This window comes from Sminthopsis crassicaudata, chromosome 5 (assembly GCF_048593235.1).
Source record: "Sminthopsis crassicaudata isolate SCR6 chromosome 5, ASM4859323v1, whole genome shotgun sequence".
NCBI classification, from domain to species: Eukaryota; Metazoa; Chordata; class Mammalia; order Dasyuromorphia; family Dasyuridae; genus Sminthopsis; species Sminthopsis crassicaudata.
Window position 1 is genome coordinate 83164319 of NC_133621.1, and position 16358 is coordinate 83180676.

Genomic DNA, 16358 nt, shown 5'->3' on the forward strand with positions numbered 1-16358 from the left:
TTTCTAATTGCCCAACCCATGGCTGACCTTGATTCACAAATCCTGGTCAAAGGCACCCTTTGAATATCCAGGCCCAGCCCCCCACTATCAGCTCAACTTCCCCCAGCCCTCAGCTTCCCCCAGCCCTCACCTGATCTGAGCTAAATGAAAAGCCAACCAGAACTTGGTACCACCCATCATCTTTTGGGTATAAAAGAGATGAGCCAGAACTCCCTCATTGCAGGAGCCCTTTCAGCCAACACATGGTATCCTTCCAGCCATATAGGGGGGTTCCTGTCCGCCCAGCGGCCATCTTTGGCCCTGGTGTCTTTCTAACTGAACTTTACTTCCAAATTTCTACAATAAACCTTTTAATCAATCTAGGTTTTCGGGCCTGTAAATTCATTTTACAGGGGACACTGCGCCTCATGGGATTATCAATGTGCCGAAAATTGGGGTTCCCCCTTTCCTTTCCCTCATTAAAAATATTTCACTTGTATTCTAAACCTTTGTATATATTTAGGAAACAAATTCAAGGCTCTGAGGGATGGCAATTATGGGTATGTGGAATAGTAAAGGGAGAAAGCATTACAAAGGCTTTAATTTCCCATCTAAGCTGGAATTTAGTCTTAAAAGAATTGGCTGGGAAAATAAAGAGATTAAGTAGTTGCAAAGCCAATGTACTAGTCAAGGAAAGAATCCATCTCTTCTCTATTGCACTGTACCATAAATATCCATTGGTACTTCTTTCATGATAACATGAAAGCTGAAACTTTCTATAAGTAAAAAGAACACTAAAGCATCCTATGTCATGGTAAATAAACCAAATCTTTTACCTGTAATCTTATTGCATGCAGAGGAAAGTTTATAAGTGTCCACTCTGGATGAAATAAGCCACCAAGTTATCAAATTACTGTTACTGTAGGACTACTGCAAAAAGTACATGGTCATCGACCTCGATGAGACCTTGGTGCACAGCTCCTTCAAGCCCATCAGTAATGCCAACTTTATTGTTCCAGCTGAAATCGATGGAACTGTACACCAAGTCTACATTTTGAAACGAGCACACATGGATGAATTTCTTCAGAGAATGGGACAGCTTTTTGAGTGTGTGCTTTTCATGGCCAGCCTGGCAAAGTATGCAGACCCCGTGGCAGACCTGCTGGACCGCTGGGGCAGTTACTGTTACTGTTACTCACACTAAATACTATCTGCCTGTAGTTTTCCACTGAGAAGCTCAGATTGAAGATCTTTAATAGCACTTGCTTGTACCTCAAGACACCTATCCTATTAGTTTGATTAACTATAACCATTCATTCTAAGATCCAGGCCAGTGGATTCAGCTTTCAATAACTCAATACCTAAGAATTAGTTGTACTCTGCATTTGATACAAAACATTTTATTTTAAAAACAAAGTTTAATCTTGTAAATTAGAAGGTCTGGAGTGTAATAATTTTGTGATTTCATGAGTTTGAAACTTATTGAAACATGCCTTAGCTTAAACAAATTTATGTCTTCTAATAGTTTTAGAAAGGAACCAAGTAACGGGGAAAAAAAATTACAAGTTTCACCTATAATCCAATAATGAGGATTAACTTTTAATAGTAAAACAATCTGTCAAAGTGGGGAAGGGGGGAGAGGAGGGAGGAGCACAGTGAATTTACACACATTACTACAGGAAAATAATTGATAACTGAATTTTCTAAATTCTGTCACTTCACAACTGCAAAAATGAATTTAGGGAATATCTAAAATTGTCTTTAAAATGCCTTTACTTTACACAACTGAGAAAAAAATTTCTAAAAATTCTCACTGGTTCATTATTACTAAATATCAAAATGAACTATAAAGGGCTTATAAAATTTTGGCTAATTCGCGCTCCAAATACAATTTTATTTATAATCAGCTTTCCTTTGGAATATTCAAATCAGATGCTATTAACTCTGAGAAGGTTTGTTGACCAGATATAGTAAATGTTACAACATAAAATTAGGTTCTAATTCTTTTATATAAGAAAAGGCCATTTAACTGTTCCTGAATAAAGAAAAGCAGTATAATATTCTACATCAGAATATCAACACTATACTACAAAGTCTAAGGCGGCTTAACAATAAATTGCTAACAAAATGCTAAATATTTAATATCAAATCAGTCTGAGACAGTAACCAAATAAAATCCTTTCAAACACCCAGGACCCCCCCAAAAAAAAAATTCCAATGGTACATACCATTTGAGAGATAATGGGTATTGTTTTTAAATTGAAAACTATGAACATACAAATCTATGAAAAACCAAAATACCCCAAGCTATTTCAAATCATAAATAGCTATTACTGTTAAATCATATTTTCCAGAATGTTGTGAAAACTAGATATTTCCTTTCTGCTTGAAATCATAAAGTTTTGGAATTTTATATAAATGCTTTTCCCTGATAACACCAAAATCCCCTTAAAAAGGCAAATTATTGTACTTTCATTACTTGCACTTAGAATACTATTATCTTCTGACAGGAAAAAAATGACAAACATTGGGGGGGAGAGGTTGTGGGAAAACCGGGATGCTGATTACATTGCTAGTGGAATTGTGAATGCATCCAACCATTCTGTAGAGCAGTTTAGAACTATGCTCAAAAGTTATCAAATTATGCATATCCTTGGACTTAGCAGTTTTTCTATTGAGCTTATATCCCAAAGAGATCTTAAAGGAAGGAAAGGGACCCACATGCAAAAATGTTTGTGGCAGACCTTTTTACAGTGCTAGAAACCGGAAACTGAATGGATGCCCATCAATTGGAGAATGGCTGAATAGGTTATGGCACATAAATGACATGGAATATTACTCTGTAAGAAATGAGCAACAGAATTTCAGAGAATCCTGGAGAATATATTCTCTTTCATGAATTTAAGTTATGTCTAGCTTGGCATAACTGTTACATGAACTGATGCTAAGTGAAATGAGCAGAACCATGAGATCATTGTACACGATTATACAATTATTATACACATTGTTTAATTATTATACTTATATATATATATATAATATATATATAGTTTAATTATTATATACATTATACAAGATTATAGGAAGATCAATTCTGATGGACATGGCTCTCTTCCACAATTAGATGATTCAAACCAGTAACAATTGTTCAGTGATGAAGAAAACCATCTACACCCAGAGAGAGAATCATGGGAACAGAGTGTGGAACACAACATAGCATTTTCATATTTTCTGTTGATGTTTGCTTGCATTTTGTTCTCTCAGGTTCCCCCCGCCTTGATCTTGATTGTGCAACAAGATAACTGTATGAATATGTATACATATTGGATTTACCATGTATTGAACATGTATTGTAACATGTATTGAACTACCATGAGTGGGGGGGAAGAAGGGGTAAATTTCAAACAGAAAGTTTTGCGAGGGTCAATGGTAAAAAATTTCCCATGCATATGCTTTGTAAATAAAAAGCTTTAATTTAAAAATAAAAGAGTGAGAGAAAACTTTATCTTCATCATCCAAAGTACATTACAATTGTGTTATACTTACCATCTGATAATACCTCATATGCCTCAGCTACTTGTTTGAATCTCCTTTCTGCTTCTTCTTTATTTTCAGGATTTTTATCTGGGTGCCACTTAAGTGCCAATTTACGATACCTAGAATAAACAAAGGTATATGTGTAAAATAAATTTACCTTTAATGACAGCCTAATTTCAAGAAAAATTCTGAAGTCATTTGCTAGATAGTTGCTACAATAATTTTTAAATCAAATGCCCTTCTTTTCTCCAATACTAAGATAAATGGACTATAAAATAAAAAGGTAAGAAACCCTATTTTAGTGGGATATGGAGTTGGATAATAAGAATATCTGAGTTCACATATCAATCCGTGAATACACGGGGAGTTACAAATAGTTACCATTGTGTATATGTGTCAGGAAAGAAATTTTATCAGGAGATCCCATCTGATTAAAACATTAGAATTCAAAAGAGAGGGTAGGGATGTCAATTCAATGTATCAAAATAATAGTGAGTCTCCCTAGTGCCTGAAGAAATCTGGCACTATCAATAAATTCTAGAAATAAAGCAAATATAAATGGGTTTGGGGACTTACATGCATAAAACAGAACCACAAATGGCAAAAAGTCATGTAAAGTCTAGAAACTACCTTATGGAATTTTCTCATTAAGTCCTAATTCCCCATGGTCACTAAGCTACTCCCCTACTTTATGCTTAATCCAACATATAAACTTTGCTGAAGCAAATACAGTATGCAAAAGTTTACTTTAAATAATATACCATATAAAGTATCTTTTAGATGTTATTGCTCTAAAATTTAAAAATCGTTTTTACAAAGCATTTTTATTACAAGACAAATACATCCTCATTTGATATTTAATAACAAACCTGTAAGATAGCTAGAAGCAGGCATTATTTTTGTTTGATGGGTGAGGAAATTGAACTCACTTGAGAACTCAAGTGAATTGTCTACATAATCAAATCCCAGGGCTCCCCTCAGTTAAATCCAATGCTTTCTCCATTCTAACAGCAATGCTATTAATATCATCATCCCTTTGGGCCAAAATCCTATGGTTAAGATTCTTGACTTCTTAAAAAAATCTTGCTGAAAATCAGCAAGAGCAATGAGTAACTTGAGAAAAACAGTAATTCATCTAAAACAGAATTAAGTTGCCAACCCTAAAACAAAGATACTTCAGTCTCCAATCTATTCAAATTGTTCAAAACACAACAAAAGTCCATTTCTATGCATGAATTAATTTCCTCCTTCAATTCACAATAATAATTAAATGGTATGTATCATCCTTTTAAAATTTTAAATGTAAAAAAGTCATCTCCATACTTTATTTTTTACTTTTTTTCTCATTTGCAACAGAATAAATCCAAGTTCTAAGAAAGCTCAACTAACTGAATATACAGTCAACTCTGGAGATGGAACATTTGATTTTGCAGAGTTATTTATAGCTAATAAGAAATTTATGATAGCTTTATTTTTCAAAATACACATGCAAAGGTAGTTTTCAACATTCACCCTTGCAAAACTGTGTTCCTTATTTTTTCTCCCTTCCTCCTCACCTCTATACTTCCCTAGACAGCAAAAAATTCAATACGCCTTAAACATATACAATTTTTCTAAATATATGCAAACCAAAAGTTCTGGCCTCCAGTATTAAATTATTTGATCATTCAATTGATGAAAGCATGAAATGTGTTCATAACAACTGTCCTATGATTTGTATTGCTGCTTCTACTACAAAATGTTTACTTCTGTAGTAAAGTCAACAGTTATTTACTTAATAATTGCAACTAATTCCCTGAAACTAATCAATCACTGAAATTCATAGTAGGTGCATCATGTCTTTTGGCTCATTCTACCACAGGATTACTTAAACTCCCTGTAGAATATATTCTCAGAATACATTCTCTTTCATGAATTCTCAAGCTATGTCTAGCTTGGCATAATTGTGCCAGAATTGTCATAACCTCTTTGGAGACAAATCAATCTTATAATTGCTATTCCATATAGCTTCGTGTCTATAACTATCCTGACACTATTGTATCGACCAGTCTCTTTTGATTCAATTTGCTATTTCCAATAAACAGCTTCATACAAACTATACCAGGACAAAAACTAACTTAATTCCTTCTTATGTTCTAAATTGTTTATATTTGGAAATAGCTTTATTTTCGAGTAGTTTTCCCCCTATGGTATGCAAAAACATATCCTCCATTTTTTCAGATTATCCAACTTTCTTAATGTTTGTGATGGACCATGATCAACTTTTAAGAGAGTCCTTTCAGCATAAAGGGAAGTGATTGATTAAAAAAAAAAAAAAAAAAAAAAAACTAAACAATAATTAAGCAAATTACTCATTCTAGGTAATTGAGGTCTTTTCTTCCAATATCCAATTCTAAGTCACAATATCCAAATTCTAAGTCACAAAGTTAAAAAGTAGACCTATGTAATCAATATTATGAAGTCAAGTAAATATTTTCTAAACCTACTCAAAAGTATGAGTTAGTGAGCTGTGTAGCCCCTTTGCAAACCTAGATAATGCAAAGTATTTCAAAACAAGATTAAATGCCACCTAAAAAGATATTCTAATAAAACCTTATTTTAAGATAATAAAAATACTTACGCCTTTTTAATATCCTCGGGTGAGGCATGTCTCTGCACACCTAGAACTTCATAGTAATCCACCATGTTTTAATAGTTTGTTGGAATAAGACCTGAAATTAAAAATCTTTTGTTAATTATAACATAGTAATTCCTGAATTGATGAATTAAAGGGCACGTTGTCAACTGACCCACTTCCATTTCTAGGATAAGGAGATGGCTTACATTATTAACCCAAATTGCTATCCATTAACTTTAGGTCTTATGGTAAGGCTGAAAGTCAGTGTCAAAAAAAAGCAAATTTCTAAGATTCATATTTTCTTTGCTTTAATGTTTTAGACTCTGAACTAAGCTGGTAATAATTTACGAAGGGAGACTCATGTCTGCAAACATAAATCACAAAACAGATACATATTCTAAACCAATTATATCATCCCAGTTGCAGAATCATGCAGATACAAGCAGAATGGATTTATTAAGCATTTAGCCAGGCACTGTGCTAAGTAGTCATAGGGATGCCAAAAAAGGGGCAAAAACATACTTTTAATGGAAGAAAACACATGCAAACAAATTATGTACACATAAAATATACAGCATGCATATTATGAGTGGAAATAACTGGGAGATGGAGATAGAGGGAATATTAAGAGAAAGGTCTCCTGAATTTAAGACTTATAAGAGTTGAATTTGAGGTCAGGGAAAAAGGTGGGAAATAAAGGAGAACATCTCAAATATGGAGGTGAGCCAGTGCAAAATCAAAAGTTAAAGGGTATGAGAAATAGTAAGTAGAACAGAGGGCTGAATCTTGTGGAAGAAAATCAATTGTAAGGTCTGGAAAGTTAGAAAGGAGATAGGTGGGCTTTAAAATTCCCAACAAAAGGATTTTATATTTTATAGTCAAGATAACTGGGAAAAAACCATTGTTGGAACTGATTTAAATGATGACAGTTATCACACCTACACTTTAAGGAAAACTATTTTAAGCAACTGAGTAGAAGAGTGCTAGGCACTAAACTAAGCACTGTGGATAGAAAGACAAGAAAAATACTTCCTGCCCTCCAGGAGCTTTTCATTATAATGAGTGAGGCAACATTAATGTTGGTAATCAAAATAAGAAGAAAAAAAAAATGGAATACAAGGTTTCTGTCTCTCTATCAAACTGGGAGGCAATGGTATTAGAAGAAAACTAGGGATTCTAAGAGCCAACAGTTAAAATCAAGAGCATTCCAACCATGAAGGATCAGCCAATGCAAAAGCCTGAGAAAAAGGTGATCAAAGTTGACAGAATGTCAGAATAGCTAGATTTCAGGCAATTAATGAAATCCCCAAGGGCCTTCATTTCTCCCCAAATATACTTCCCCATCCAAATCTAAATCTATGATCCCGTAAATAGAAAGTGTTATAGCAATGTCATATTCAAATCTAAGAAAGTTGTATTTGGAGGACAAAAGAATGGAGGGCAGTAAAGATCTTCTGAAGGAAGTGAAATGAAAAGAAATGGCCCTGAGGTTCTAAATGTCCTTGGTTTCCAGATTTATTATCCAGATGGCTACTCAAAAATGGTTTTCTTTTCAAAAAGACTCTTACCCAATCACCTATGCTAAGCATAGCAGATATGCTGTGGCTACTTGGAGGTAGCAAAACCAAAAAACTAACCTACTGTGCCTCTGTCTTAAAAGACTGCTGCTTCTGGTCAGAGGAAATCAACTACTTTACACTACTACCAATTAACTGGTTCATAAAGGTGCCCAAGGGAAAGTGAGGTAACAAGAAAAAAAAAAATGATATTGGTAGCTACAAATTAATCCATGAGGATCCATTGCTTATTATCTTCTCAAAATTGTTTTCCTTGAGAATTTTCCTGTTACCTAAAATATTGTATTTGTCACTTTTGTGGATTTATACTTTACCTTACTCCCTAAATCTCCGGTAAAGTAAAAGCCAAGAAAGTTTGATTTTTGTATTGTTCAAAATGGCTCTTGCAAGTAGCATCTAGTTAAATCAAATTTTCCCAGGCTCATTAACAAACCAGGTATTAAGTCTTACTCATCTAAGTAATTTTATATTAAAGGCATTGAGTTTACCCTTTCTTGAAGATATTCAAATCAAAACTTATGACCTCAGAAGTATATGTGAGGGGAACCTGGGTAATGCAGGTGGATAGAATGCATGGGCTCTATGATTCTAAATTCAAATCCAATCCCAATCCCACTTTGAAACTATCTGTGTAAACTTGATTACCTAGCATCCCCCACCTTAAAAAAGTACATGTAAAATCATATCCATTCTAGAACACAAAATTTCATGTTCTTCTAATCTCAGCTAAAATGAGTTCCAAAATTATGAGTCATCTCTTCTTTTTCATACATTATTTTGCTTTGTATTTTTCCTGACCTGAAATAACTCTGAATTTTAAAAATTTACTTACACCTAGTGATCTCATGAAAATGTTAAATTGACATGTGTTTGTCTATAAGTATGTCTAAAAACAATGCCAAACTTATGTCAAAAAAGTATACAAAGTCAAGATAATACTATTAGTCTATACAATACAAAAGGAGAATTTTTTAAAATGGCTCATACTTGGATCGGGTGTTACCATGCAGGTCAATTTAATTGGGAAATATTTAACAAAATAAAAACACAACAGAACATAATGTAAGATATATAGTTTTCTTATGTAAGATTTAGTGGTCTTTATTTCTATTTGAGTTTGACACTACTGTATGAAATGACTTATGAGGCACATATGATAAATATTCCTATAAAGAACAAGAGAATTTGCCTCTTCCTTGCTAAGACCAACATGTTTTTCTGCCCCCACTAAGTCAAGACACATCCTATAGCTTATATAGCTCTAGGATTTAGTTGTAGAAATTATCTCCCACCTCTTCCCCCTCTATACTCTATGTTCCTGATTTACTGGGGATTCCCAAACGGGGGGTTGAATATACACTGAGGGTACGGTTCCCCCTCATCCTCATGTTTCAATGTTCTAGCAAAATACATCACAGTGGAAAAATGTTTCTGATGGATTAATCACTTTCATCCACTCTACTGAAACCCAAGTACCACTCTTTTTCTGCCCTCCTCAGACCAATTCCACTCCTTGCAATGGTATTCTCTAAAATTCTGATGTCTCTCCCTTATTTTTTTGTTCTTGTCATTTAAAAAAAAAAAATATATATATATAGCACTTAGAACAGTAGGCACTCATTCTTTCCCTTGAAAATTTCATTTGTTGCAGAATTGCCTTCCAACTCTCCAGTCTAGACATCTCTTTTGTGTTCAAAGTCCACACTGCCCATATTTCAATCTGAATGCCCTGCCAAAACCTCAATCACAGTCCAAATTGTAACATATTATTCTTCCTTCCAAAACAACTATGAATTTTCTATTTCTATCAGCAGTACCATCTTCAATCTTCAGAGGACCAAAACATTTTTCACTTTTTACTCAAGATGTAAATGTATAATGAAATTCTACTGTTTGTTTCTACTTTAATCTCTCCCATTCATCTTTCTCAGTATTACTTCTACTTTTATTTCCATTACCATAAGCAAGCCTTTAACGTCACCCAATGGGATGTGGGAGGGGGAGGGGAGAAGAGGATTCACTTTATCAGTTACTCTTTGCTTTTGCTACAAGACAGCTTAATGCCTAATCTGCTCATGCCATTCATTCCCTTGCTAAAAATTCTTCTTTGTAACCAGCCAGAGAAAAAGTACTTTGCCAAATCTCAAAAAAAGGCCAGCACAACCTTACTTTTCTATCTTGTTCTTGTATCACCATTCTCATTCAAATACTCAACCCATCAATTGGTAAAGACTTCTCTGCTCTCAACTTTACTAATTTTTTACTAATTTTTTGATTTTTGCATCTTTTATAGAGCACCTATGAAGCACTTTAAAATGTTGATTCCTATAATGGACCTATACAGGACTAACTTGTTTTAAAAAGAGAAAATGAATAGCTGAAGAAATTAAATGACTTGCTTCAGATCTCTAAAGCAAGTTAAGGAAGCTACATTAAACTAAAGTACTCTGAATCTAAATCATGTTTATTCTAATAAAATGTGTCTATCTCCTAACAGACTTTATTATTACTCCATATATGCAGAGACAATATAACATAAATTCTACTCAGAACTTAGGTTGATTTGTAAAAATAAAAATCTCCAAATATAGGTACTTAAATGTGGTCAATCCAACAGTTTATGAAAACAAACATCACACTTTCTACCTGAAGAAATGAAGTAGTAACAGAGAATAGAATTATTCTCAAACTGAAATGGTTCCCTATTTAGTAAGAATCAAATACAAATACCTTTTTTGTGGCATTTAAAGCACTTCACAATGTGGCTTCAACCTACCTTTACAGCCTTATTATTGCTCCCCTGAACCACCTTCAGTGATCTCTGAAAAATCAAACAGGAGAGGTATGCCTCAGGAGTGGAGATGGGCAAACACAATCTCAATTTCTGGAAGGGGGGAAATGCAATTCTTGAAATTATAAGCCAAAGATATTGACAAAATCTTGGCAAAAACTCTACAACATGATTTTGTTAAAGTTTGCAAGATCTTAAAAGGGAAGTAAACAGAGCCAGAATACATTCATCAAAAATAACTCACTTCCTTTGTTGACTGGTTTATTAGATGGTATATTCAAGGAAATGTCTTAAAAGCATGTTTTAATTCTGATACTTAAAAAGGTGGCCCTTTTCTTAGCCAGTGATTTGTGTGACTACTATAAATCATTTCAAATTTTTTGTGTCTTCATTCATTCCTGCCTGAAAAAGGAAGCAGAATGTTGGTGTGTCTCTTGACTAGGATTAGATACATTTACTATCTATGATATATACTGATATAATTCTTTTCCTAAGTTGAAAGGAACTTTTTTTCTTTGAAGTAGGTCATAATCCTTTTGGATAGCAGAGCTAAAAGGGACCTTGAGAGTCATCTAATATAGCCTCATCATTTTACATATGAATAACTGAGGCACAGAGTTAAATAGGTTTCAACAGCTAAGTGGTACACAACAATTTGAACTTCCTACGTCCTCAGACATCAAATCTTCATTCTATTACATCTTATTACCTTAGTTGCCTGTAACCTTCTACCTGGCATAATAAATGTTTAACAATACTTTTTCCACTTTGTAACTTTTGCATTTACTAGTTTTACCAAAGCCTGACTGACTCTTAAATACAGTCTGATGTGATTATCCTTTGTAAAACATCCTATTAATCTGTTCAAATGGCTCAAATTTTTAAAATTTAAAACCTTAGTATCTTCTACCCAGACATTAAATTGGTTTTTTGGGGCTGCCTCTACTGGCTGGATCTGCCACTGCAACCTCATCTGTAAAATGAAGAGATTTTAATTAGGTAACCTCTAAAGTCTCTTCCAGCTCTTAATCACTATAATCTTTCCTACAAAATATTTCAGATTCATATATTGCTGGCATTTATATGTAAATTAAGCTAAATTAAGTTAATGGCTTTTTCAGAAATCATTCCCATTTAGAATTCCCAAAAATTATTCCCATTTAGAATTATGTACAAAAAAAAATTACATATAATAGATAACATATAGATATAACATAATGGATATATGTAATTGATTAATAACAATTTAATCATTTGGAAAAGTAAGAATTTCTCACAAAATATTTGTGCAATTACCATACTTTGGGGGAAGGGGAAGCACAGTTTATATAAAATCATAAAATTCTTTCTGATATTCCAAATTAAGAATGTTTGTATATACATGTGTTTATGCATGGAGGGGGGAAAAACTAAACGCCAGTATTTCAGTGTGGATATTCCCTAAGAAAAGTATCTTTTTAAATCTACAAAAATAGAATTAGTGTCGCTTAAAATGCAGGCATGTAAGAAGGGAATATGTAACATCAGTCTTGGAATGGCATAAGGGTTATAAGTCTATTAAGTAAAATTATAAAAGCCATTCTCAAAACTTGGCTGACTCCTACCAAAAATAAAGTGTCCTAGCAGCCACTTTTTAAAACTAATGCAACAATGAAGCTCTTTAAAAGTACAAAAGGCTTTTTTTTAAAGTTCAAAGGCTTTGAGAAGTAAAATGATTTATAACATAATGAATGCTATATTAATAAAAAGGAATACTAAATGTTATCTTCGTGATAATTTGGATTGAAGAATGATCAAAGAAAATGATGAAGGTAAGTACTTGGATATATTCTCTCTAAACTCTTAACAGTAATTTGTAATAAAAACATTTTAATTATAAATTTAAGAACAAGAATGAATGTTCAAAGCAACCAATTTTTAATTGCTTGCACCATTTATACATTTAATGTGTAGTGTATACTATGTTTAATAAATTTTAAATGCTATGTGTCTCTTTAATTTTGTGTATATTTTTATTTTCCGTTCTTCGTTCATTTAGCATCACTTTACATGGTTAAAAAAACAAGATCCATGACACTCAAATTCCCTAATGGTTGGACATATTTGCTTCCTGTTTACTGCCATGGTCATCAATAATCCTGATACAAAGTTTTGTACAGATAGATTTTTTCCCCCCTGTAAATAGTTTCGTAGAGTGTATCCGCTATTTCTATACCATAATATACTTTTATCATATTGTTTACCAGTTTTAGCATTCAATCCTACACTCATTTTTTGTCTTATTTGTTGTATCAGTACTACATCCAATTAGACTTTAAGTTCCTTGAGTTAAGAGAACTGCATCTTATACCAAGAAAAGTAGCAGAGACCTAGGTACAAACTAGGTCAGATATCCTATAATGGGCATTCATGTATGAAAGTTGGACTTTGAAAGTTGTAACTTAAAAGGTTCTTAACTTTTTTAAAAGACTATTTTCTTTTTGTAATTCCTATTCAAAGGTTTTATCACATTGTCAAAATGATACACAAAAAATTTTAAACTCCTAAAATGAATGAGGTCTATTCCAACTCTGTTAAGAATTATTTGTTGTGATTTAATAAAATACAAACACTTTCCATTTAAGGAGGGTACCCAGGCATTTCCCAGAAGGCTGCTCTCCACTGAAATTCTCCTATCATGTCCCAGAAATATCTTTAACCTCAAACCTACACAAGCCCTGAAACTTAAATATTTTCTGCCTCAAAGACCAGGTTCCCTTCCCATGACTGGAGGGCTCTTCCCAGAACCTTCATTTAAGGAGAGGGCCCAGGGCAGTCATCTCTTCTTGACTTCTCCATCACACATCCCCCTACTGAATACTTCCTCTCCCTTCAGCTTCCTGATAAGGTTTGCTACTTAAAATCAGTGCTTTTAATTGTACTTGTATTCTCAATGCTTTGCACAGTGCTTGACATAAAGTAAAGCATTTAATAATTTTTTGTTAGCCAATAACAGAACCAGGAAACGGGTCAGTAAAAAGAACTAGAAAGAGGCATACCAACAATCACTACACAACAAGCATTTAGCAAGTTTTATATATTATCTCATTTGAAACCAGAATTGTTACTTCATTTGATTAGGATGTTGTTAAATGTTAAAAATTACTTCAGACTGATTTCCTTATTTTATATGTATGCTGAAACAAGCCATCACACTGAGTTTTGATATAGGAAGGCATGAACTCAAATCTCACTAGTGACTACTTAATATTTTGGTCACAATCTTATTGCATGGATGACTTTTCTGTAGGCCAGTGAAATCAATCAATCTTGTTTTTGTTAAATCATTATATTTTTAAAATGTTTCTTATAAATACTTTAGCATGTAGGGATCCTGATTTTATTCAAAATACAAGATGTTTCTTTCAGTTCATCTTGTATAACATTGTATAACATCCATATTGGAGAACTTCACAAGCAAAGGCTAGATGAACACTTGTTCTCAAATTCTCCATCCTTGATCATATCCCTTTTATAATGTGCCAAATAAACGCAGACAAGTGAAAAAACTAGAGAGGAGAAGTAAAATTCAGAGGGTTTCTTTTCTAATATAAATCCTCCCACCCCTAATTATAATCCTTTTTCCAGGTCCCAGTTTCCCATTTCTTAGTTTTCAATTTTCTAACTTAAATTTAATTCTCTGTATTTCTCCAATTCAGTTTTCATAACTGTGGAAACTAAACCCTCATCCAATTCTTGCCCTTCCCAGAATAAACTGATCATTTCTAATCTCAAGTCTTGAATCGTACTTTCCTCATCTTCTCTCCCCTTTGAAATAAAGGATACAGGAGAGAACACTAATGCCAACAACACCCTCCCCACCCCCAAGTTTTCCTTGAGGGATGACAGAAATTGCCCTTCCAGCTCACAACTCCATCTGCAACTCTACTACTTTCAACTTCTTGGAACCACATGAGTGCCTATGTCCAGCTTCCCTTTTTTGTGTGCAATCTTAATCATCCACAATAAAACAGGAAGATCTTTGGAAGTATGAAAAATGGATGGAATTTATTTTGATTTCCACAGTTGTAAAAATTAAAGTGGAAAATGAAACTTGAATTAGAAAACTGAAACCCACAAAGACATCAAAGAATAATTAGGAATAGAGGTTTAGATTTGAACAGGAGGCTCCTGGACTTTGACCTATTAATCGTCCTCCAAAAGAATGAAGAATGCTCTTCTTGGGGGCAGGGACTGGCTATGTGATAAGGATGGGGAGTTTCCTTCTTGGACTAGAAAGGACTCAGAAGGAGGCCAGACCAACAGCGCAAGCTCAAAATGCCAAGGAAACTGCTCAGTTTTGCTTAAAATTGGATATCTTATAAGGGAAAATATCAGGATCCTGATGGAAGAAGTGGGGGCTAACTTAAACACCCAAAAAAGGCTTGGTCTGGCTTCTCTAGGTGTGTTCCCATTCTATACAATTGGTGTACACTCATTTTTTTGCAAGAACATAAAATAAATCTTTCCTACAATCATCACTGAGTCAGTGGGGTTCTTCTTGGTAAGGTGTTCTGTTGTCTCCAGAAATTGCCAATCGCTCTCTGGGAGGAGATCTGTTGTCTCAACTGCCGCCAACTCTGAACTAGAGTGGACACTCCTCCTCCTCCTCCAGAGTGCCACCCTCTTTTATCCTCCCAGAGAATGGGTGTGGAATAACTCAGGGGCTTCTGGGAAAAAAAATACTTCAACCAATGAACTTTCTCCTTTTAAACATTAAGCTCCTCCCCAGAAGATCAAAGGGTTTGTAAAACTCCCTTTAAAGGCCAGAACTAGAAAATTGTTAAGTATCGACTTAGCACTTAGTAAGAACCTAATATCTCATTATCTCATTAGCACTAAGTAAGAACTTAACATCTCCCCCTTTCTTTTTGATTTAGAACATAGGGTGGTCATGACCTTGAAACATAAATCAATATGGGAGGTATTGCACATAATTACATAGATTATATAAACACATAGTAACATAATACATACTAGAAGTATGTAACAAATAACAAGATCAAATAATCATAAATTGAGAATTTACAAATGTCCATAAGTCCATTGTCTATTAGTCTCATCTTGTGTTAGGAAATCCAATGATTCCTCCTGATTTTAAAGTTCTTTAACAGTCTTCTTATTAGCTATGATATTTCAGTGTCAGATGTTTCTTAGATTTTCTCCTTTGTTTTGAGGTCTTTCTTTTTCTGTCTCTCTCCAGGTGCTTGTTGCCACCTATCTGTTTCCTTCTTCATCTGTTTCCTTCTATCTGTTAAAATATAAGCAAACCCTCTCTCCCAGGCAGTTAACCTATCTAATTTCCTTCTATTTACCACTCTTCATCTCTATCATTTGGCAATTACATTGGAGTTGTTTGCACTGGACATAGCCCTGTTGGGTTAAAAGGCCTGTATTCTCCCCAAGTGTAATCCATTTTTGCAATTTGATTGCCTTTTGGCTGACTTATCAGGCAATCCCTTTCAATGTGATTGCTTTTCTGCTGGTTGATCAAATCAGAGTCCTGACCTTCTAAAGGCTCTTTGGGTGTAACATCAGCTGCCATCATGCCCCAAGTCTTTTTTGCCTGGGCCCCTCATCCCATTTCCCTGAATTAGTCTACACTCTGATGCCCAATGGTATTGAGTCTTGTTCTCACACCCTGTCTTCTCACTCCAAACTACACTGAGCTCTTAGATGTCCAATATTTCCACATTGGAAACATCGACGAATTTCTCTAGAAATCCCTTGCCAGGAGGGACCTGTCTTTCCATGTTCATCATAGCCAGGGAGTAAAAAGCATTTGTTCCCACAGTAGCACATCGGCTTATGATCTCCT

General features: G+C 34.1%; 1 protein-coding gene across 1 annotated transcript in view; it reads right to left on the bottom strand.

Moving 5' to 3' along the window:
* DNAJB6 (DnaJ heat shock protein family (Hsp40) member B6) overlaps window positions 1-16358 on the bottom strand; it is a 58461-nt gene that overhangs the window by 23364 nt on the left and 18739 nt on the right. Inside the window, 2 exon segments of the mRNA XM_074267312.1 lie at window positions 3526-3635; window positions 6137-6227. Coding sequence (XP_074123413.1) covers window positions 3526-3635; window positions 6137-6201 — 175 coding nt within the window. The 5' untranslated portion in view covers window positions 6202-6227.